Source organism: Microcaecilia unicolor, chromosome 1 (genome assembly GCF_901765095.1).
Source record: "Microcaecilia unicolor chromosome 1, aMicUni1.1, whole genome shotgun sequence".
Taxonomy (NCBI): domain Eukaryota; kingdom Metazoa; phylum Chordata; class Amphibia; order Gymnophiona; family Siphonopidae; genus Microcaecilia; species Microcaecilia unicolor.
The window spans coordinates 510,384,391-510,408,110 of record NC_044031.1 but is presented as its reverse complement, the minus strand read 5'-3'; the positions used below and the strand labels follow the sequence as shown (position 1 = coordinate 510,408,110).

The 23,720-nt window shown below is 41.4% G+C and overlaps 1 protein-coding gene across 2 annotated transcripts in view; it reads left to right on the top strand.

Moving 5' to 3' along the window:
* The window catches only part of ARFGEF1 (ADP ribosylation factor guanine nucleotide exchange factor 1), a 456,734-nt gene that overhangs the window by 281,774 nt on the left and 151,240 nt on the right, over positions 1 to 23,720 (top strand). For both annotated transcript variants that reach the window (XM_030215298.1, XM_030215307.1), the window contains exons 23-27: positions 3,133 to 3,223; positions 6,409 to 6,449; positions 6,534 to 6,703; positions 18,417 to 18,568; positions 18,834 to 19,006. In XM_030215298.1, coding sequence (XP_030071158.1) covers positions 3,133 to 3,223; positions 6,409 to 6,449; positions 6,534 to 6,703; positions 18,417 to 18,568; positions 18,834 to 19,006 — 627 coding nt within the window. The remainder of the gene's footprint in view (positions 1 to 3,132; positions 3,224 to 6,408; positions 6,450 to 6,533; positions 6,704 to 18,416; positions 18,569 to 18,833; positions 19,007 to 23,720) is intronic.

Below are 23,720 nucleotides of genomic sequence, written 5' to 3'. Positions count from 1 at the left end.
ACTGTTCCTCCACAGATGGGCTTATTGCACCAAGGTCTAGTCAGTACTTATGGAGGATCCCTTCTGATTTGGCCTTATGGCCTGGCTCTTGAGAGGGCATGATTGAATAAGGGTTACGTGGACGATGTTATTACTACCTTGCTGCAAGCTCAAAGGTGTCCACTTTTGAGAGCTGGTCTGCATAGAATGGTGTTTCTCCATTTCGTGCTTCCTTGTCTCAAGTTTTATCCTTTTTAAAAGGCTTGGCTCTCAATTCACTCAAGGTTCAGGTGGCAGTGTCATGGAGGCAAGATACAGAATGCCTCATTGGCTGCTCACCTGATATAGTTTGATTCTTCAAGGGAGTAACTCATCTGCATCCCCCTTCCCACAATATTTGTCCTCTAGTCTTCAAGTGGTTCTTAAGGCTCTTCAGTTGGCCCCCTTTGAGCCCCTTCGTTTGGGAACTATCAAAGATCTTACTTTAAAGGCAGTATTTCTAGTTGCCATTTCGTCAGCACAGAGAGTTTCAAAGCTTCACGATCTCTCTTGCAGGGATCCCTTTCTCCACGTTTCTGACTTGGGAGATTTCATACGGACAATTCCGTACTGTTTACCGAAAATTGTATCTCCATTTCAAGTCGATCAGACTGTTTCTTCCTTCTTTTTCCAGGGAGGTCTATTCTGCAGAATACTCTTCCCTGCGTCTGCTGAATGTGAAGCACATTCTTATGCACTATCTTACCGCTGCCAACGATTTTAGGTGGTCTGATCATCTTTTTGTCCTCTTTGGGGAACCCTGGAAGGGTTTGCCAGCCTTCAAAGTGACAGTGGCTCAATGTCTTAAAGAGGCTATTTCTTCGGCTTACATTCTGAGGGGTAGATCTGCTCCCATTCACGTCAAGGCTCATTCTACCAGGTCTTTGGCTACTTCATTAGTAGAGTTTAGAGCAATTTCATTGGCAGAGATCTGTCAGTCAGCGACGTGGTCGTCTTCTCATTCCTTTGTTAAGCATTACCGTTTGGATGTGTCTACTCGAGCAGATGCTTCCTTCAAGGCCATAGTTCTCGCTGCAGGGATACCGCTCTCTCTCCCCTCTTAAGGATTGCTTTTGTATATCCCTTTTGTCTGGACTGATCCTTGTGTCGTAGTGGAAGGAAAAATTAGTCAATTATCTGATAATTTTCTTTCCTTTAGTCCCAAAGGTTCAGTCCAGTGCCTGCCCTTCTTTGATGGTTTCGTTTTTTCCGGGTTCTATGTAATTTTGAGTGTTTGTATTGTTCTGGCTCTGTTATTTCAAAGGAACGAGTTTTGCCCTTTATTTCATACTTCTTTTTCTATCTAGAGGCTGGAGGTTTTTCTCTGGAGGTCACTCTCTTTCACTTCTTTGTTATCGAATACTGGCTTGGTTGCTAAGCGCAGGAGTTTATGATGCACAACTCAGAGTATTTAACAAATTTTTCTGTTCACATTGTAAAAATAATTAAACCAGGGTATAATTATTTATCCAATACAGAGTGTAGTTTTCAGACGGTCAGTGTCCACATTACTTCCTCTTATCTCCAAAGGCCAGTCTGAACTGGTGAGTCTTAAAGGCGGCTTTGAGCTTCGGAAAAGGTAGTTTGAGGCAGAGAGTTGATGGAAGTGCATTCCAAAAAGCTGGGGCCGTACAATAGAAAGCTGATTGTCTTATGGTTTCTAATCTGGCTTCTTATAGAAATCAAATATGTAATTGCCTATCATTTAATGATCGCAAATGTCTGAGAGGAGCATATTGACTCATTTCTTTTTCTCCTGTATTGTTTCTTCTCCTTCCCACACAAGTCTCATTTCCTTGTTCACATATTTCATTTCTATTTCTTCTCTGATATTCCCATCCCTAATCTTCCACTTCCCTACACAGACTTCTGTTTCACATCCTGCCTTTTGTTTCCAGTTTATAACCATCTCTGTTGTCTTTGCCTATTCTTCTTTCCCCTTTTTATTTATTTATTGCATTTGTATCCCACATTTTTCCACCTCTTTGCAGGCTCAATGTGGTTTACAATACATCATGGATAGTGGAAATGAGAAGAGAGTAGACATTTGGTGTTACAGAGGATTTGGGTTGCATGGTAATAGAATACATAATAGTGAAAACAGAAGGCATTAATTTACATTCAGGGTATATGTAGGAGTTTCACATGACTTGGTCTTTGTGATAGGTCTTGTCGAAGAGATGGGTCTTTAGTAGTTTCTGGAAGTTGGTCAGTTCATAGACCGCTTTCAGGTTACGTGTTTTATGAGTTGGCTCTTTTCCCCATTGTAAACTTGTCCTTCATGCCTTCTTTTTACTTAATTTCTCTTTTTGCCGTACCACTTTTTCCCCACATTCATATTCCTCATCTTATTTTCCATCTCTCTAATTTAACAACTTTTTCATACGATCCATATTTTATTTCTTCCCCATTCATACTCATACATTCATTCTAATTTCTTCTCATTTGATCTCCCTCATTTTTGCTTCTGTGTGTATCAGTTCCCTCTCATCTTAAATATATCAGGGTAAGAGAATGTGTTTTGCTGTAGCGTAGTGAAGGAAGAACAGAAGTAGCAAAGAATAATTTTTGGAGAGGTAGATGTGGGAAGTGGAAGCAATTTCTTTTCTAACTTGCATTAACTGGCCAAGGGGTCCTTTTACTAAGGAGTGCTAATGGATTTAGTGAAGGCAAAATGGTGCACAGCCCATTGTATACCTATGGGCTGCATTGTACTTAATGCACACTAATTCATTAGCATGCACTAACTCTGTTAGTGTACCTTTGTAAAAGAACCCCCAAGTGAAGTAAGCATGCTTCTTAGAAAACAAGGGGGGCACAGATGTGATTGTCCTGATTCTTGCTATGCCATACTCTGTAACTGCTACTTTTCCTGTAAGTCATTATCACAGTGGAGTCAGACCAAGGTCAACTTTAAATTTCCCAGTGAAATGAAAGACCCATGCTCAGCTTTTAAGGAGGTCTGATCTACAGAAACTGTATGTTATCTATGCCCTTGATTCTGTTGAAACTTTAATTTTGTTGTTTAAAAATTTTGATGCTTTACTTATTTTTCTTAAATATTGAGCATGTTTTTCTAATTACATTTTTTTTGTGTGTGTTTAAAAATTAAAGTTGGAGGAAATGTGGACTGGAAGCAGATTGCAAGCATTCAGGAATCCATAGGAGAAACCAGTTCGCAAAGTGTGGTTGTAGCTGTGGACAGGTACTTATCGTATTATTGTGTTTCCTTATATTTGTGACTGAATATTTTTATGATATTGTTACTTTGATAGTAAATTATGCTTTACTATCAGTTCAGCCAGCTTTGCTTTTGTTTATTTATTCATTTTAAATTAGGGTTGCATTTCTGAAGTATGTTGTGAAAACTTTAAGGCTGTTTATAGCTATTCTGCATGTTGTTTTACATTCTTTAATGTGTAATTTGTCAGTTTGTATTTTGTATTTCTTATCTTTTCATTACTTTTTATTCTTTAATTTGTTTAGGGCTGAATTTTGATTAAAATTCATATTCGCATGATTAAAGGTATGTTATTTTTTCCCCCCACTTCGGCTCCTTGTGACTGGGCAATGGAGGATAAAATGACTTGCCCAAAGTCATAAGGAGCTGCAGTGGTGAAAAAAATAAGTAAATATCATACCATTAATCGTGATTAAAATTTAAATCAAACTGCATCCCTACTTAAAAACCATATCGGAAAGAAAAGGAGGGTATTAAATCAAGTATTAGCAAACATACTTGAATTAATTTAGTTAAAAGGTAAGGCAACTACTTTTTTTCTATTTTTTTCATTTATGAGGGGAGATATGTCATCATTGACAAATACAGCTATATATGTCATTTCTTTTATTTCATCTGTTAAATTTATATCTTGTCTGTACAACAAAGATTCAGGTATGTAATGATAGATTAAAAACAAAAAATATGCAAAACTTCCAGATCTAGCAATGCATATCAAACCTAAACCAACTAAATATTGCTGACAACCATAACCTTTAGCAGAAAATCAGATGATACCAAAGAACATCTAAATGAAATTCATAAAAAAATCATCCAACTCTCTTAAACTAACAATTTTTTCGCAGAAAATATATCAGCAATTATTAATAAGGGGGCCCTTTTACTAAAGCTTAGAACACCCTAATGGACATTAACATAAGCTAAGCGCCATGTGGCCAATAGGTAGAAAATAGGATGCATAGCTTTTTGTGCACTCTAATGTCTATTAGTGTAGTAAGCCTTAGTAAAAGGGCCTCTAAATTAATTAAAAGCTGCATAAAGCAAATATGTTTTTGAAGAGTCTCCTACAAGCTAATCAGAAACCAGGCAAAACAAAATCAGTGATCACCAATCTTTTGAATCAGCGTGAATCAATGTTGCTTGGCCAGTCCTTTCCAGAACTTAAGGTAAAAGAAGCAAATCTCATTCACTGGAAGAACATAATGATCTTTCTATTCTTTCCAACCCAACAGAAGTTGAAAAGAATTATATGAAAGGGACCGAGAAATGTATGTCTATCTGGGGGCAAAATAACTCCAAAATTAAATGAAGAAGCTTAACATGGAGAAAAAAGTGGTGAAAAGGGACACCGAGTTCAAAAAACAGCATTTCTCAGGGAAAAGCAGTTCCAGCTTCTGCAGCATAGAAATTTATATACATTTTAAAAAATGTGGTAAATTCCTCCAGTCAAAGGGACTCACCCTTGTTCTTTATTGCCCCCTAAACACTATGCCCCATCATTCAAACTGCCCCAGCAATTACTTCACCCTGCATATAAGAACATAAGTGTTGCCATACTGGGACAGACTGAAGACCCATCAAGCTCAGTATCCTGTTTCCAGCAGTGGCCAATCCAGGTCACAAGTACCTGGCAAGATCCCAGAACAGTAAAACAGATTTTATGCTGCTTATCCTAGGAATAAGCAGTGGATTTTCCCAAGTCCATCCTAAAAATGGTTTATAGACTTTTCTTTTAGGAAATTATCCATAAGCCATTATTAGGATGGACTTGGGAAAATCCACTGCTTATTCCTAAAATCAGCACCATAAAATCTGTTTTACTGTTCTGGGATCTTGTGACCTGGATTAGCTACTGTTGGAAAACGTACACCTGCAACTGCACAACTACCTCACAAACTGTCTCCACCCCCCAAATCTAACCCTTCTGCAGCTTCTCCACTACTCTCCAAACTGTTCCAACCCCCAAAACTGCTCCATCACTGCAGAAACTGCCCCAACCCCCAAAAGAAACCCCCCACCCGGCAATTGCCGTATCATCCCACTATGTACCCACAACACTCAACTACTTCTACAACATCCCCATCCCCCAAACTACCCCACCCCACTAATTGCTCCAGTCTCTAAAACCACCCCTTCATAACTGCTCCCACAAAACAAACTTCCACCCCCCAGCACATACACAGAGGCAACACAAATAGAAACAAAGATATATGTGCGCATGTACATGGAGGTGTTGAAAAGAATTCCATGAGCTAGGCTGTGCATGCTTTCAACACTTGTTTAACATTCCACATAGAGACACCCCTTTTACAAGATCAAGCTCTTCTTATGCAGCAGGAGAATGTTTTCAGTTATGCTTCTGGTCAGTACTGTATGATTGTGATAGAGGATCACTTTAGGATCCTTTTACTAGGTGTGCTAACAAGTTAGTGTGCGTTAGTGCCATGCAGCCCATAGGTGTACAGTGGGTTGTGCAGCATTTAGCGCATGCTAAATCCATTGGTGCACCTTAGTAAAAGGATCCCTTTGTGATTATAGATATAAGTATCTGTATTATTATTGAAATGTTGTGTGCTTCACTTAGGGGCCTTTTTACTAAAGCTTAGCACACACTAATAAACATTAGCGTGTGCTAAGTGCCATGTGACCCACAGTATAAAATAGGACATGCAGCATTTAGCGTGCGCTAATGTCTGTTAGCACACGCCAAGCTTTAGTAAAAGGACCCCTTAGAGAACTGATCATAGCCAAAAAAAATCAAGATTAAACTAAACTAAATGGTGTCAGATAAAACTAAATTAAACTGTGTTAGAGATAAACAGATATTTTTTAGTGACGGAATCCTTAGCTAATAAGGAATGAAATATGTTTTTGTAACCTTATAAATGAGGAGCATGTGCTACTGTCCTTTACTGTCTTATAAATGATTACAAATTATGTTTAGGTCAAATTGATTCATTTTTAAAATGTACATAATTATTTTACCTAATGTGTGATAATTTAGATTGGTGAAGTCATCATCGTGCTTGTTGTAGTAGTCAGAGGTCTTTATTATCAGCCGTTTGATAACTGTTACTATAATATAGAGTTTTAGAAATGTTAGCATTTTCAGTCCTTTTTCTTCTAAACATTTATTGTCAATTTTGCAGAATATTTACAGGGTCTACAAGGTTGGATGGCAATGCAATCGGTAAGTTTTGGAAACCATCAGCTGTACACTATTAGTGTTCTTCTTTATATGATAAATTTTACTGAATCTTTTGTCTTCTTTCAGTGGATTTTGTTCGCTGGCTTTGTGCTGTTTCTATGGATGAACTGCTGTCTCCCACACATCCTCGTATGTTCAGCTTGCAGAAGATAGTAGAAATATCATACTATAATATGGGTCGTATAAGACTGCAGTGGTCTAGAATTTGGGAAGTCATTGGGGATCATTTTAATAAGGTATATTTTCTTGTATACACAATTTGGCACATTTATTTCCATTTTCAAAGCATTTAGACTTACAAAGTTCCTTAGGTTACTGTGTAACTTTGTAAGTCTGAAGTGCTTTGAAAATGCACCTCTTTATGTTTAAACTGCTAAATGTGCAGTTCAATTAACAAAACTGATTGTTTAATAAATTTGTCTGTAGTAAAATTGGCCATTTCCGAAGTGTTAAAAGTAGAGAGATGTGCTAGCCATGTTAGTCCACTTTTAAAGGTAATCAATAGAAATAGAATAAAATAAAACTTAGAAAAGAAAATAAGATGATACCTTTTTTATTGGACTAACAATACATTTTTTGATTAGCTTTCGAAGGTAGCCCTTCTTCGTCAGATCAGAAATAAGCAAATTTTGATAAGTAACAGCATATATAATTGAAACATCAAAGTATTTCAGTGACAGTCTGAAAGGATGAGGGAGGGGTGGGTTAGGTGAGAAGCAGGGAAAGCAGGGAGGGCTGAAAGGATGAGGGACAGGGAGATATGCATGGTGATCAGAGGGTGACAAAGCAGTACAATTTTATGGTTTATAATGGGCTAGAAAACCCAGATCTTTAAGTCCTGTCTGGTGGGTGTCAAAATATTTAATCATTTTGACTTCAAAGGTCTTGCGTTCTTGTATTATTTTAAAGTTTCCTTTCAGTATTCTCACCATAGAATCATTGGTACAGTGTTCTGGTTTTGTAAAGTGCTTTCCCACAGAGGTAACATCCTGCAGGGTAACACCAGGCAGGTGGCTAGGCATTTTATGACAGGATGGTGTTACATGGCCTGAAGAGGTAACCTACTGTTGACATTAATGCATCATCCTAATCTAAACTGGTAAAAGAGTAGCACATGGAGATATTTGCAGCAAGCAGCAGAGAAAGGGCTTTCTTTTGTATGGCCCTGTCAGGTGTATGATGCAGAAGAAGAAAACTTGAAAGTGGACTGTTGCTCAGAGCATTGCCACCACTGCAAATTTATTTTTTTCTTGAGAAGGGAGGTAAGATTATATTGAAGTCAGGAAGAAGGCATTACAAAAGGGGATGTGAAATGATAAAGTTGAGGGCTTTTAAGGGAAGGCAGAAATCATGGTGTGACAGCGAAGGGATTGGATGCTGAGACTGAGTTTCAAGAGTGATGGCAGAGGACAATTGGAGCTATGGAATGGAAGGGGAGAAAATAAATGTGGACTAGAAAGGTGACTGTGAGGAAAGGACATGAGAGATTGGAGAAAAAAATGGGTGATAAAATTGAAGGGAGTAAAGGTGCACTAAGAAAGAAAGAAGACAGAAGAGTTCCCAGTGACAAATGCTAAGCAATGATTTATATCTAAATTAAGAAACATCACAGGGCTTTCAGATTCAATAAATTTAACAAATAGGTGGAGAAAGCATAGCTTATGGAATTCTTTCCAACCCTGTGTTTATGTATGTATGTGTGTGTCTTTGACTTCAAATGGGGTGGGAGGGGTGGAGGTTGGCAACTCAGGTGCCAAACATTCTGTTGATTTTGAAAGAATAATATAATTAAACGTAGTATGATAATATATCAGACCATTAGATGCTAGTGATGACAGATTTTTCAAAGGATAAATCTTAAAGTTTAAGTACAGAGTGCCACTGCCCTATGGCCAGAGATGGATTAACTCTGTATTGGCCCCTAGGCAAAGTTACATTTATGGGCTACTGCCATGGACTCCATGTACTTCTGTTCTCAAACTTCCCCCTACTCCCAAAGATCCTCGTTCACTCTTCCTAATCTCCCTCACCACTCACGATGATCTTTGTTCATGGATTTTCTTCTATGCAACACCTTTCCATCAGTAGCATCTATCTGCTGCATTTGACACTGTTGATCACAGCCTACTTCCTGATATGCTGTCCTCACTTCGATTTCAGGGCTCTGTTCTTTCCTGGTTTTCTTCTTATCTCTAACATCGTACTTTTAGTGTATACTCTGGTGGATCCTCCTCCACTTCTATCCCACTGTCAGTGTACCTCAGGGATCTGTCCTGGGATCTCTTCTTTTCTCCATCTATGCTTCTTCCCTTGGTACTCTGATATCATCCCATGGTTTTCAGTATCATGCTTATGCTGATGACTCACAGATCTACCTCTCCACACCAGAAATCTCAGCAGGAATCCAGGCCAAAGTATCAGCCTGCCTGTCTGACATTGCTGCCTGGATGTATCACCACCATCTAAAACTAAACATGACTGGGCTTCTTATCTTTCTCCCTAAACCAACCTCTCTTCTTCCCACATTCTCTATTTCTATGGATAACACTCTCATCATTCCTATCTCATCAGCTCGTAACCTTGGGGTCATCTTCGACTCCCCTCTCTCCTTCTCTGCACATATTCAGAAGACTGCTAAAACTTGTCGTTTCTTTCTCTATAATATCACCAAAATGTGCCCTTTCCTTTCTGAGCACACTACCAGAACCCTTATCCACACTCTTATCACCTCTCGCTTAGACTGTTGCAACTTGCTTCTCACAGGTCTCCCACTTAGCCATCTCTTTCCTCTTCAATCTGTTCAAACTTCTGCTGCACGATTTATATTCTGCCAGTGTCGCTATGCTCATATTAGCCCTCTCAAGTCACTTTACTGGCTCCCTATCCGTTTCCGCATACAGTTCAAACTCCTCTTAATGACTTCACTTTTCAGCTCCTCAGTACCTCTCCACTCTCATCTCTCCCTACACTCCTTCCCGGGAACTCCTCTCACTGGGTAAATCTCTCTTAGCGGCACCATTCTCCTCAACCGCTAATTCAAGATTCTGTTCCTTTTATCTTGCTGGTATATGAAGCTCCATCTCTGGCCGTCTTCAAATCTAGTGTGAAGCCCACCTTTTTGATGCTGCTTTTAACTCCTAACCCTTACTCGTTCAGAACCCTTATTTTATCATCCCCACCTTAGTAATTCCCTTATCTCTTATTTGTCCTGTTTGTCTGTCCTAATTAGATTGTAAGCTCTGTCGAGCAGGGATTGTCTCTTCATGTTCAAGTGTACAGCGCTGCATAAATCTAGTAGCGCTATTGAAATAAGTAGTAGTAGTAGCATAGGGAATACCGCAGAGCCTAGTTTTGGATCTGGTGGCAGCCGCAGGTTGTGAGTGAGCATGGGGTCTGTGTATATACATGCTTCAAATGGATTGGTCTAATAGAGTCCTGGTTGAGAACCATAGAAGTTGGGTAAGTCTCATCCTCAATTGCCTTGGTACAAACCAGAGATGCCAAGGGTGGACTGCCTCAAAAAGTGATTAAAGGCCAAAGAGTATGATTAACTGGCAGTGTGTCTGAGATATAAATTTACGAAGATTTAAGGAGCAAAAAGGCTTCTAAAGTGGAAGAAACAACAGAAAATAATATTTAGCTTTCTCTGTTGCCTCTGAAAGGATATACTACTACTTAGCTAACTTTAGGAGAGAATTAAGTTTTGGCAACAAAATATTGATACTTCAATTTGATCTATCCAGTTCCTTTGATACTGTTGATCATATCATGTTAAAAAAATGGAAGCGGTGCAAAGAAAAGCTACGAGAATGGTATGGGATTTGCGTTCCAAGACGTATGAAGAGAGACTTGCTGACCTGAACATGTATACTCTGGAGGAAAGGAGGAACAGGGGTGATATGATACAGACGTTCAAATATTTGAAAGGTATTAATCCGCAAACGAATCTTTTCCGGAGATGGGAAGGCGGTAGAACGAGAGGACATGAAATGAGATTGAAGGGGGGCAGACTCAGGAAAGATGTCAGGAAGTATTTTTTCACAGAGAGGGTGGTGGACGCTTGGAATGCCCTCCCGCAGGAGGTGGTGGAGATGAAAACGGTAACGGAATTCAAACATGCATGGGATATGCATAAAGGAATCCTGTGCAGTAGGATTGGATCCTCAGCAGCTTAGCCAAAATTGGGTGGTGGAGCAGGTGGGGGAAGAGGGGTTGGTGGTTGGGAGGTGAGGATAGTGGAGGGCAGACTTATACGGTCTATTCCAGAGCCGGTGATGGGAGGCGGGACTGGTGGTTGGGAGGCGGGAAATACTGCTGGGCAAACTTGTATGGTCTATGCCCTGAAAAAGGCAGGTACAAATCAAGGTAAGGATACACATATGAGTTTATCTTGTTGGGCAGACTGGATGGACTATGCAGGTCTTTTTCTGCCGTCATCTACTATGTTACTATGTAAATATTCTTGACTATTACAGAATCTGTGGAGTTGTCCTTAAATGGTTTTCTGGGTTTTAAGATCTAGATCGTATCAAGTCAAACAGTCAGGTGTACTTTCTTCCACTTGGTCTCTGCTGTGGGGTCCCTCAAGGTTCCCCTCTTTCCCCCATCTTGTTTAACATTGTGATGATACCTTTTGGTCATCTTTTAGAAAAACATGGTCTTTTGACATACATATATGCTGATGATGTCACCATTTATATCCCATTCTCTAAGGAATTACTTGAAATAACTCACATGATTAATCAAGAAATAAAACTTATGGAATCATGGGCTTCTAATTTCAAACTAAAACTTAATACAGATAAAACGAAGTTTCTAATTATAACTAACCCTCACCATCCTGTGAATCTTAGTAACTTTACTATTAAGAACAAAACCTATTCCCTCGAGTCATCAATGAAAATCTTGAGTCACAATAGATTGTTTCCTCACCCTTGAAAACCAAGTCTCTAAATTGACCTCGAGTGTCTTTCATTCACTTTGGAAACTAAAGAGATTGAGGCCATTTTTGTCTAAATCTGTCTTTCGTACTTTGGTTCAATCCCTTGTCCTCAACAGATTCTATTGCAATTCCATCTATGCTGGATTTATAGGTGGTCTCAAAAAAAATTACAAACAGCTGCTAGTCTTATATGTATATCTCCTCGCTTCGCCAAAGCCACTCCTCTTTTGTATGAGCTACATTGGTTATCAATAAGAGAGAGAATATCTTTCAAATTATGTGTTTTCATTCACCAAATTCTGTTTGGTCAAGCCCCATCATAAATGAAAAATCTCATTGAATTACCCCCTCGTAATGCTGTTTCATCATCTCGAGAATATCTTGTCTTACATTTCCCTATGTCTAAGAATGTGATATATAAAACAATTCACTCTTAATTTCTCCTATCATAGATATTGAATAGAATTGACCCCAGGACCAACCTCTGAGGCACTTCTACTATTAACCTTTCATCAAAATGAATGCTATTTACCACTACACCCTGGTATCTCTATGTCAACCAGTTTTTAATTCATTTGCTAACTGTGAGACTCGCCCCCAGGCCACTCAAGACGCCAACTACTCTTTCAATGCCAGGAATATATCAGAGGACACATACAGCCAGTGTTACTAAAAGTTTTAATATCAGAGGTTGTACTGATTAAAGCTAATTTCAACATAAAATGAGTTGAATTATGTATGTATGAAAAGCTAGTTTTAATCATAGGTCTTAAAAAATGATCCATGTAAATATGGCCTGCCGAGCCTTAACTGGCAACCTTTGATGCTTTGGGTTGCCAGTTGATGCTATAGCCTAATGGTCAGAGCAACTGCCTGTGAACCAACCCAAAGCATCAAAGGTTGCCATGTAATTATGGGTCAGATTCATTGGTTATGATTTTCTTTTGTAAAACTTATAAGGTCACATAAACTCCAAGAACGTTTTATGCATCCTGTTAATAATCAGTGTTTTAGATTGAAACATACAACAAATTGTAGTACAGATTTTGTTTATGCTATTATATGCCTGTGTTCAAAAGTATACATTGGTCAAATGACTTGACAGTTAAAGATCAGAATGAGTAAACATATAGAAGTTACATAAATTGCAGATGATTGGAGGAGCAATTGGGTTCAGCACTGTGATGAAAATGGACATTTGTTTAGCACATTAAAATGCCGTACAATGGATCATATTCCAGAGATAAGATTCGGAGGAGACTGGAGAGCACCTTTTTGCATTGAGAACAAGAATGAATTTTTAAATTAAACACTGAAAAACCTGAAGGCTTAAAAGCCAAATTAGTATGTCTTTATTGGCAACCCATGGCCGTAAAGTTCTGAATATCTACTTAATTGGCTATGTGTTAACTGGCACTGCATAAACTGGATATTCAATGCTGAAGCCTAGTAGATATGGCCCAGCCTCAAATATCTGGGAGTAATGCCAGCAGCGCTCAGCAAAACGCTCGCAGCCACTGGCTGAATATTACTTCTAAATGTCTTATGTATGTAATAATTGGCAAGTAGCAAAGCATTACTACTACTTATTCAAACAGTATCTTTTGGCTTATTTTTTCAAGAAGAATTATAGTGGTCTCTTTAATTTTGGTTTCCACCCACTCCCCCCCATTTCATTGAGGTCGGAAAAGAAAATGTGTTATCCAGTAGTCCTAATCAGCTCAAATCTAGGAGCAAAGGTATGTCAAGTCAATCTACATTTGCAGGGTAGAAATGGAATTGGTATTGGCAAAATGTCAAGGAGCCTTTGAGGTAGATCATGTTCTACCCTATGCTGTAATAAGGAGTTCAGAATCATGTCCTTAAGCAGAAGATTAGCAGATTGCTTATTTTTTTGTGGCAGAAAAATATTTGGGGATTGTTTTAATTGCATGATTCCATTCTGCACTATTCAGAAGTTACAAATGAATTTTGTGGTTTCTTTATAGGAACTGTGAATGAAGAAATAGGTGAAACCTCATAGATAGTAGTGTGATGGCCTCAGTAGTAGAGAATGACACAGGGACAGTTTGTCCCCATCCCCTTGGGTTCTGTCTCCATCCCCATCCAATCCTCACAGGTTCTTGTCTCGGGCCCTGTCTCATCCCCGCCGGTTTTGTCCCCGCCCCATCCCCATTGGCTCTTTTCTCATCTGCAGAAGCCTTAAATAGTTTTGATATATATTTAAATCTTTTTTTTAAAGTGTAAAAAGGAACAATATGCTGTGCAACTGTTGTTTATAAATCACAAATAGAAAATACAACGAGCAACTACCTCAACAATATCTGACTTCTACTGCCCCAAGGAATCCTAATTCACCCTGTTAAAATGTCCAAGGGTACAAAATACAACCCATTCTGTATGCCCTTGTGGGGGAGAAATAATGCCCTGTGAAGCACTGTTATGATTTTTTAATCTGTGGGTGAATAAGTCATCAACAATTTCAGGATTCAGTCTAACTCTCCTGTCTTCCACAGTCCTTCCTGTAATAGAAGATGTCTTTGGGGGAGTAGCTTAGTGGTTAGTGCAGTGGACTTTGATTGTGGGGAACTGGGTTTGATTCCCACTACAGCTACTTGTGACGCTGGGCAAATCACTTAACTCTCCATTGCCCCAGATACAAATAAGTACTTGTATATATTATGTAAACGGCTTTGTATGTAGTTACAAAAATCACAGAAAGGCGGTATATCACCTCCCACCTTTCCCATTTTTTAGAAGATGTGCTGGTAACAGGAATGTACAGGATCAGCCATGCAAATTTTGCTAGTTATGGACGGCATGTTTGCTTGTTTTTCCTAAAAATCAAATTATCGTTGTCTGGATCACTCAAGCATAAATAACAGTCCAGTTTATTAAAAGTCTTCAAAGTAGAAAATGACATGGAAACAAAGTTTGTCCCCATCCCCATGGGCTCTGTCCCCATCCCTGCCCCGTCTACATCCCATCCCTGCAGGCTCTGTCTCCGTTACCACAGGTCCTGTTCCCCATGTCTTTCTCTGCTCAGTAGCCTTAGTCACTGCTTCTGGAAATCTGATAAGCCTTGGTCTTCTACACCATAGGGACGAAATAACCAAGGAATACAAATTTCTCATACTAGGGTAACATTTTTAAAAATTAAAATTGTTAGGGAGTCACGTGACACTATGCACAGGAGCAGCAGCTAAGTGTTCTGCTCCTGCCACCTCTCCATAAAATCCATGACTTACCTATTATAATCTCTGGACCCTCGTTACCAACTAGCACCTTGGGTGATCAGAAGGCAGGATCCATCTCTGGCACTTGTGAGGGGCGAAGAATGGCAACTAAAAACCTCCATAAGGACAGAGAAAAGCAAAAGACGAGCATAGACAAAATGGAGGCGCCAGCCAGCCCATCACGTTCTACTGTCGGCTCCGCTTGGGTGGCGGAGGTAACCACCGAAGTGATTGGGGAGCTGGAAAATATACTGGACAATCGTTTGAGCCCTATAGACTCGAAATTAGAGCAGCTTCAGAGGAATCTAAATCGAATTGCAGCAGATTTGGCGGCATATTGCCACCGCACTGGAGAACTGGAGGACAGAATGACTAAGGCAGAGGCAAGCGCGAATGCAGAAAACAATGGCAGCTTATGAGGAGAAACTGGAGGATTTAGAAAGCAGATCACGCAGGAACAATTTGCGCCTGCCAGAGACTGGGGAAGAGAGAGACCTCCGCGAATTCCTGGAGCGCTGGTTGTCGCAGCAGCTCCAGTTACCAGCCCACAGGGGCCTGTTGTTGGTAGAGGGGGCCCACAGGATAGGCCTCCGTCAAAAGGGGTCGAGTAGACCCAGAGTGGTGTTCTGCCGTCTTCTCAACTTTGCTCATAAAACAACTATACTACAAGTGATTTGAGGTGGTAGAGGTTTGAGATATGAAGTCCAAAATGTACCATGTTTCCAGGATTATTCGGCCACAGTAGCGGCGCAACACCGGGCATTTTCACCTATATGCTGCTAACTTTACAACAGGAAAGTTAAGTTTGCCTTTGCTATACCCGGCCAAACTGCGAGTGATTCATCAAGAGCAAACAACTCTTTTAGCATCTGTGACGGAGGCCCAGAATTTTCTTTAGCATCTGCCTATCCTGGAGCAAGAAGGCCCGGACCCAAAGAGTTGACTTTGTTTTGTGATCCGCAGTTCCCAAAAAAAAAAAAAAGCAATCTAGAGTGAATCTGGCTTTAAAAGTCTATTGAGATTTAACAATGGCTGAGGCCTCTTGCCAAAAGAGACAATGAACCGTCAGGCAAGCTACTTGTGGCGAACTGGATTTCATCGTGTTCCAGAGATTTCAACATTGGATCACTTGATTGTAACTATATTAGACTATACATAACTGATAATTAGAACTTTGAATTTATGGGATTGAGCAGTGGGTGTGAGTGTTTTAAGACTGTGTGTTGGGGGGGGGGGGGGTGTTAGTACTGTAATGTGTGTAAGGGGCTGACCGGGCTGAAAGGTACTCTATTGACTGGATGCGGATAGCTTAGCACTGGCAATATCTTGATGCATGTCTTTATAGGATGATGATAAACTCTGTACCATTGTAATACCAGGCACTCAGCGCTGGCTGTGTGGACCTGGGGGAGAGAGGTGTTTGATGTCTGTGTGTGGAGGGTTTTTTTTTTTTTTTTTGTTCGTGGTGTGTGACAGAGGGAGAGTGAATGTGTAATGGCACTTTTGTGATTCGGAGGGTTTGGTGTGGGGGGGGATTCGTCGAGTAGTGACTAGTTCCGTTTGGAACTAGTCACTTGGGGACAAGGGGGGGCAGGGGAGGGTTTTGGGGGTAGAAGGGTGGGTAGGAACTTTGCTTAGTATGAAGGGGACACTTAAAGCTGCGATGATTTGTTATAATTTCCTCCTAATTGTGGATTCTAAAGTTGAGCCTGTCCAAGTCAAAAAAGCTGTGTTGTGGGGAATGGGGGAGGCCAGTCTCCCTGCCTCTCCTGTATGTGTGCGTTGATGATTCTGCTCTTACAATTTTTGCTATGGTGAAGGTGGTTACCTGGAATGTTGGGGGTATTTCTTCCCCCATAAAGCGTTTAAAAATCTTACAGCACCTTCAGCGGATCAGGGCAGATATAGCTTTTTTTGCAAGAGACACACCTGTCTGAACGAGAACAAGATAAACTGGGCACGGTGGTGGGTTGGACACTGTATAGGATCTCCAGTGGTTGGGAAGAAGGGGGGTGTGGTTATTCTGTTCAGGAAAGGAATGACTACTCAAATACAAAATATTAGAAAAGATCTTGAGGGTCGTTTTATATTTTGTCAAGTGTTAGTGGCCAGGCAACAGGTGTTTGTGGGCAGTATCTATGCACTCAATCAATGGAATAGTTCCTTTTATAAACGATTTCTGCAACAACTTTTGAGTGCTCCGTCTTTGCCTTTGATACTGGGGGGTGGTTTCAGTAAGTATGGGACCCAGAGCTTGACAAGTCTTGCCCCTCGCCATGCCCGAAATACTGGTTTACTAGGGGTTTGCCTTTCACTGCTGCCGCCGGACCCCAAGGTAAGAACTTTTAAATTCTGGGCGGTACGCAGGAAGGCGAGGGACAGGTGGAGAACTGGGAGAAGAGGGCGGGCAGCACAGGTCGGGCTAGCACTCGGAGGAGAGGGAGGTAGGGAGGGGGCCTGGAACTCGGAGGAAAGGGAGGGAGGGGGCCTGGAACTCAGAGGGGAGGAGAGAGAGGGGGCCTGGAACTCGGAGGAGAAGAGAGGGATTGAGGGAGGGGTGCCTGGAACTCGGAGGAGAGGGAGAGGGGCCAGTCTGGAACTCGGAAGAGAGGGGGACCTGGAACTCGGAGGAGGGATGGAGGGGGCCTGGAACTCGGAGGGGGAGAAGAGGAGGGGAATGCACTACCTGTAAAAAAAAAAAAAAATTTCAGCGCCCCAATCATTTTGAAAAGTTGGCTTCTATACCTATATCTGTGATCATTGTCCTCTCGAGGAAGGAGCTTGGTGCTAAACAAGCTATGATTGGATGGGAAACTGGAATTGCTGAAATTTAGGAGGAATTTACTTATAATTCTTCATGATGGGAGGGGTATAGGGAGGGTGGGAGGGGAATATTTCATGGGTTTTCATTTATTTAGTGGTCTGGTGGGGTTATAAGAACTCAGGCCCCACAAGGAAAGATTGAGCGATGGGGAATGTAAAAATACAATAGAAGTTGGTTGGGGGTGGGGGAAAGGGATTCGCGGTTAGGTTATTGTCTGGCTTAAGTTCTATAGGATCTGGGAGTGTATTGAAGAAGTGGGGTAGCATTTTGCTTTCTTTCTTAGTAGGGCAGGTGTGTCTCTATTTCACTTCACGATATACCACCCTTGTAAGGTGGTATTCAAGAATGGGGGGAGTTGTGGGGGTGGGAGGGATGAGACACGTAATGCTTAGTTGGGTATTGGTAGACTTTGATGTATGTCTCTCACTTCTTCTTTCTCTGCTGTTTCTGGGGGAGTACAATGGGAGATGTGGGGGGAGGAGTGAAACTCAACCGTCTGTAGGAGGGGTTGCGAGACTACCAAATTGTCTCAACTATGTTATGTGTATAATTTGGGTGGGAGTTCAATAGTTCAAGTGGGGGAGGGGAGAAAATGTTTTTTAAAAATTTGATGATGGAATTCCATCTTGCTTTGTTTAGTCTGTTTTGCTAACTAGTTTATCGGTGGACCTTGCTGTAATGTTCATATGCTGAATCATCAATAAAAACTGTTGAAACTAAAAGAAAAAAATTTTTTTTATTAGGAACAGTTTCTGTTGTCTGAAAATCATAGAAGCAAGGCCTGGTGACTGAAAACCAAATAAGAAGAAAATATACTAGATGCTAAAATTTTCCCATTTTCTTTAAACTCCTCACTCAGCTGTGTTTAGTATTCACAGAAAATGATATATTTGTTTTTGTTTCAGTATCCCTCAAAGTATCACACATAATTGCTTCTGTTCTGCTAGGTTGGCTGCAATCCCAATGAAGATGTTGCTATTTTTGCCGTGGACTCTCTCAGGCAGTTGTCAATGAAATTTTTAGAAAAAGGAGAACTTGCTAATTTCCGATTCCAAAAGGACTTCCTAAGGCCATTTGAACATATAATGAAGAGAAACAGGTAGGAGTCAACAGTTAACTGAATTATGAAGACTTTAATTCCTGCCTGTGTTTCATTTCAATTTTTGTGGGTTAATAAATAGAAATAAAGAAAAACAGAGAAAAGAATATACCTTTTTTATGTGACTAACTTAACATTTTTTGATTAGCTTTCAAAGGTGACCCTTCTTCTTGATTGCTTTATTATATGAAAATAAATGTTTGATTAAGAAAGTAGATGAAAATGTATCTTAAGAATAATGTTAAACCATTTCTTTACTCCATAGGTCTCCTACCATTCGAGACATGGTTGTACGCTGCATAGCACAGATGGTTAACTCCCAAGCTGCCAATATTCGTTCAGGGTGGAAAAATATCTTTTCTGTGTTTCACTTGGCTGCATCAGACCAGGATGAAAGCATTGTAGAGCTTGCATTTCAGACGACGGGGCACATTGTCGGTGAGTATTTGTGTAATAAAAATATTACTGTCACATAAATTAGAATGAGTGAGTGCTTAATAGGAATGTGGAGCATAAATAAAAACGGATTTGCTATGGGTCTAGCACTTAATTTTTAAATCAAATTTAAACATTTTTTTGAAAATCCAGGAAAAGGATAAAGAGAATAGAAGATAAGTTGTGCTGTTTTGTATCTTCTGTTAAACAGTACAAAATATTGTGTGGAAGAGTAGCAGCCTAATGGTTACAACAGCAGGCTGAGAAACAGGGGAGCCCAGTTCAAATCCTGCCAAACAAATCTTGATGACTTCAACTGGATATGTGCTAGATGTAATCTACTTGGATTTCAGCAAAGCCTTTGATGTGGTCACTCACAGAAGACTCATGAATAAGCTGAGAGGACTGAATTTAGGACCCAAAGTGGTGAACTGGATAGGAAACTGGTGACCAACAGGCGGCAGAGGGGTGGTGGTAAATGGAATCCGTTTGGATGAAAGGAAGATGAGTAGTGGAGTGCCTCATGGGTTAGTGCTGGGGTCTATTCTGTTTGATTAGTGAGAGACATTACCAAAGGATTAGAAGAAAAAGTTTGCCTTTTTGTGAATAACATGAAGCTAACTAATACAGTGGATAAACTGGAGAGAGTAGAAACCATGAGAAGGGATCTTCAAACATTAAAAGAATGATCAAGGGTCTGGCAGTTAAAAATTTAATCGACAACCAATCAGCAGAAGTGATCCAAGGAAAGACAAACACAGCAAGAGTTTATCCGAAAGTCAACTTTAATGGAAACAGGACCCAACCTGGCCAAGTTTCGGAAAAACCTTTGTCAGGAGTCACATATTTTTCCAGAATACATTCACAGATTCAATGCATTTACTGCAGTACCTGCATAGAAAAAGCTGTGGTTCAATTCCAAAACTCAATAACTACCAAGAAGTGCAGATTGATGCACTTGGGGTGTAGAAAGCGAAAAGAGATATACCAGATAGGAGGGGAGAGAGTGCTAAGCTTCACTCAGGAGAGGGGCCCTTCACTCAGGAGAGGGGCCTTGGGGTGATGGTGATGAAACGGTGCAACAAGGTGGTGGCCGCGGTCAGAAGGATGTTAGGCTGCATAGAGAAGAGGTATAACCAGCAGAAGAAAGGAGGTGTTGATGCCCTCGTTGGTGGGGCCCCACTTGGACTATTGTGTTCAGTTTTGGAGGCCATATCTTACTAAGGATGTAAAAAGATTTGAAGCTGTTCAGAGAAAAGCAACAAAAATGATATGATACTTGCATTGCAAGACACACAAGGAGAGATTTACTGATCTGAACATGTGTACTCTGGAGGAAAGGAGAAACGGGGTGATATGGTACCGACATTCAAATATTTGATAGGTATTAATCTGCAAACAAACCTTTTCCAGAGATGGGAAGGCGCTTGGACCAGAGGACGTGAATTGAGGTTGAAAGGGGGCAAACTCAGGAATAATGTCAGGAAGTATTTTTTCATGGAGAGAAGACGTAGATACCTGGAATGGCCTTCTGCAGCAGGTGGTAGAGATGACTACAGTAGTGGAGTTCAAAAATGCGTAGGATAAAAGGAATCCTGTTTAGAAGGAATGGATCAAAAATAGCTTAGCAGAGATTAGAAAGCAACACCAGTAATTGGGAAACAAAGCTAGTACTGGGCAAATTTTTACAGTCTACGCTCTGATTGTGGCTGGATAGATTCAGCTTCAGAAGTTGGAGAACAAGAACATTGCTGTGCAGACTTCTACAATCTACGCCCTGAAAATGGCAAAGACAAAACAAGACCAAGAATACATATTAAGTATCTAAAGTCTGCAATGACCTACTCCTCGCCAAATCCAAAGGTCACTACTCCATCCTCATCCTCCTCGACCTATCCGCCGCCTTTGACACTGTCAATCATAACTTACTTCTTGACACTCTGTCCTCCTTTGGATTCCAGGGCTCTGTCCTCTCCTGGTTCTCCTCTTATCTCTCCCATCGTACCATCAGAGTACACTCTCATGGTTCGTCCTCCTCCCCTATCCCACTCTCTGTCGGAGTCCCCCAGGGATCTGTCCTTGGACCCCTCCTTTTTTCAATCTACACCTCTTCCCTGGGCTCCCTGATTTCATCTCATGGCTTCCACTACCATCTCTATGCTGACGACACCCAGCTTTATCTCTCCACACCAGACATCACTGCGGAAACCCAGGCCAAAGTATCGGCCTGCTTATCCGACATTGCTGCATGGATGTCCAATCGCCACCTGAAACTGAACATGGCCAAGACCGAACTTCTTGTCTTCTCACCCAAACCCACTTCTCCTCTCCCTCCACTCTCTATTTCAGTTGATAACACCCTCATCGTCCCCGTCTCATCTGCCCACAACCTCGGTGTCATCTTCAACTCCTCCCTCTCCTTCTCTGCGCATATCCAGCAGATAGCCAAGACCTGTCGCTTCTTTCTCTACAACATCAGCAAAATTCGCCCTTTCCTCTCTGAGCACACCACCCAAACTCTCGCCCACTCTCTCATTACCTCTCGCCTTGACTACTGCAACCTACTCCTCACTGGCCTTCCACTTAGCCATCTATCCCCCCTTCAATCCGTACAGAACTCTGCCGCACGTCTTATCTTCCATCTGGACCGATATGCTCATATAACCACTCTCCTCAAGTCTCTTCACTGGCTTCTGATCAGGTACCGCATACAGTTCAAGCTTCTCCTACTAACCTACAAATGCACTCGATCTGCAGCCCCTCCTTACCTCTCTACCCTCATCTCCCCTTACGTTCCTACCCGTAACCTCCGCTCTCTAGACAAATCCCTCCTTTCAGTACCCTTCTCCACCACCGCCAACTCCAGGCGCCGCCCTTTCTGCCTCGCCTCACCTCAAGCGTGGAACAAACTCCTTGAGCCCATACGCCAAGCCCCCTCCCTGCCCATCTTCAAATCACTGCTCAAAGCCCACCTCTTCAATGTCGCCTTTGGCACCTAACCCCACCACACCTATACTCAGAAATCTAGACTACACCAACTTGACATTTTGTCCTTTAGATTGTAAGCTCATCTGAGCAGGGACCATTCTTCTTTGTTAAATTGTACAGCGCTGCGTAACCCTAGTAGCGCTCTAGAAATGTTAAGTAGTAGTAGTATCTTGATGGGGAGACTGGACCCTACAGATCTTTATCTACCTTCATCTGCTATGTTGCTATGTAAGCAAGATTTGCCATTTCAGTATATACATGAAGCACTAATCCAGGCACACTAACTAAGGAGGTAGCTAGCGCAAAAAGTTTCAGATTTAGAAAACAAATGCATTTCAGAGTTAGTCAAAAGAGAATTGAGTAGTGAGTGATCTAGGGAAATGGTTATGAGTATGTCCAGAAGAGGGCCACTTCAGGAATGCACCAGTGGTAAGTCTCCCAATAGTGCAAGGACCTCCCAAACCATTAGCAGGAACATAAGAGAAGGTTATTTTCCCACAGAGAAGGAACCAGCCTAGGGGTAAATATATATGAGACTAAACAAAGGATACTAAAGAAGTTGCTTTGTTTTTGTAAATACATACCTATCCTGGTCTCCTGTGCAATACAATCAGCTGCAGTATGTTAGATTGATCGTGAGCCCTTGTGCCTAGTCTGAGGCCTAGGGTAGACCAAACAGATGCTACATAGTAACAAGGGCCATGAAGCCCAGCACACTCAGGGAAATCAACAAGCACCACCAGAAAAGGGAAATAGACCACTCATGCGGGCCGCAAGGCCAAACGGGAACCCACTCGTACAGAGTCCAAGCTTATGGGCCGCAAGGCCAAACCAGAACCCAGTCATACCCTAGGGAAGGGGAAAGAACAACGAGAGGTCCCAGAAGAGACTGGTGCTCGAGCGGCGCACTCAGACAAAGGCTTCACAGTAGCCTGGGTAGCAGAAGGCAGTTTCCTACAGTAGGTAAAGGCAATAAGGCAGGGTCGGAGCAGGACTACTACTAGACTCATGGGACCAAAAGGAGCAGAGCTCCACAGATATGCCATGAAAGGAAAAGACAGACAGAAGAGAGGAACTGCTAGAATCCACAAGGCAGAGAAGGGCCAGGGCTCACCAGAGCCAAATAACAAACACTGTACACAAAGGGTTATAGCAGACTAAAGGGAAAGGCTGCTTGTAACTACATAAGTCAAGAAATGAACAGTGCTTGCAAGAGCCAAGTAACAAACACTGCACACAAAGGGTTAAAGCAGACTAAGGGGAAAGGCTGCTTCAAAATAAGTAAGTCAGGAAAGAAACAGACATCACAAGAGTCAAGTAGCAAACACTTCACACAAAGAGTAAAAGCAGACTACAGGGAAAGGCTGCTTCCAAATACTTAAGTCAGGAAAGAAGCAATGCTCACAAGAGCCAAATAATAAACACTGAACACAAAGGGTTAAAGCAGGCTACAGGGAAGATTAAACAAAGAACCTGCTTACCATGGACTAGCCAGCAGCCAGGAAGGGAAAGGCAAGGCAGACGGAGAGATAGCAGATACAGCTGCACAGCAGTGAAGTAATCAGGGAAAATGCTGGCCACAACCAACAACCACAGACAAGGGGGAAAGGCATCCAAACTACAGAGAATACACCCTGTGCCACGAGCACAGGCTAAGCAGGACAACGAAAGCTCACAGCTGCTAGGGATAACGCTAGAGTGTCCAATGTAGGGAGAAGTAAATTTAAAT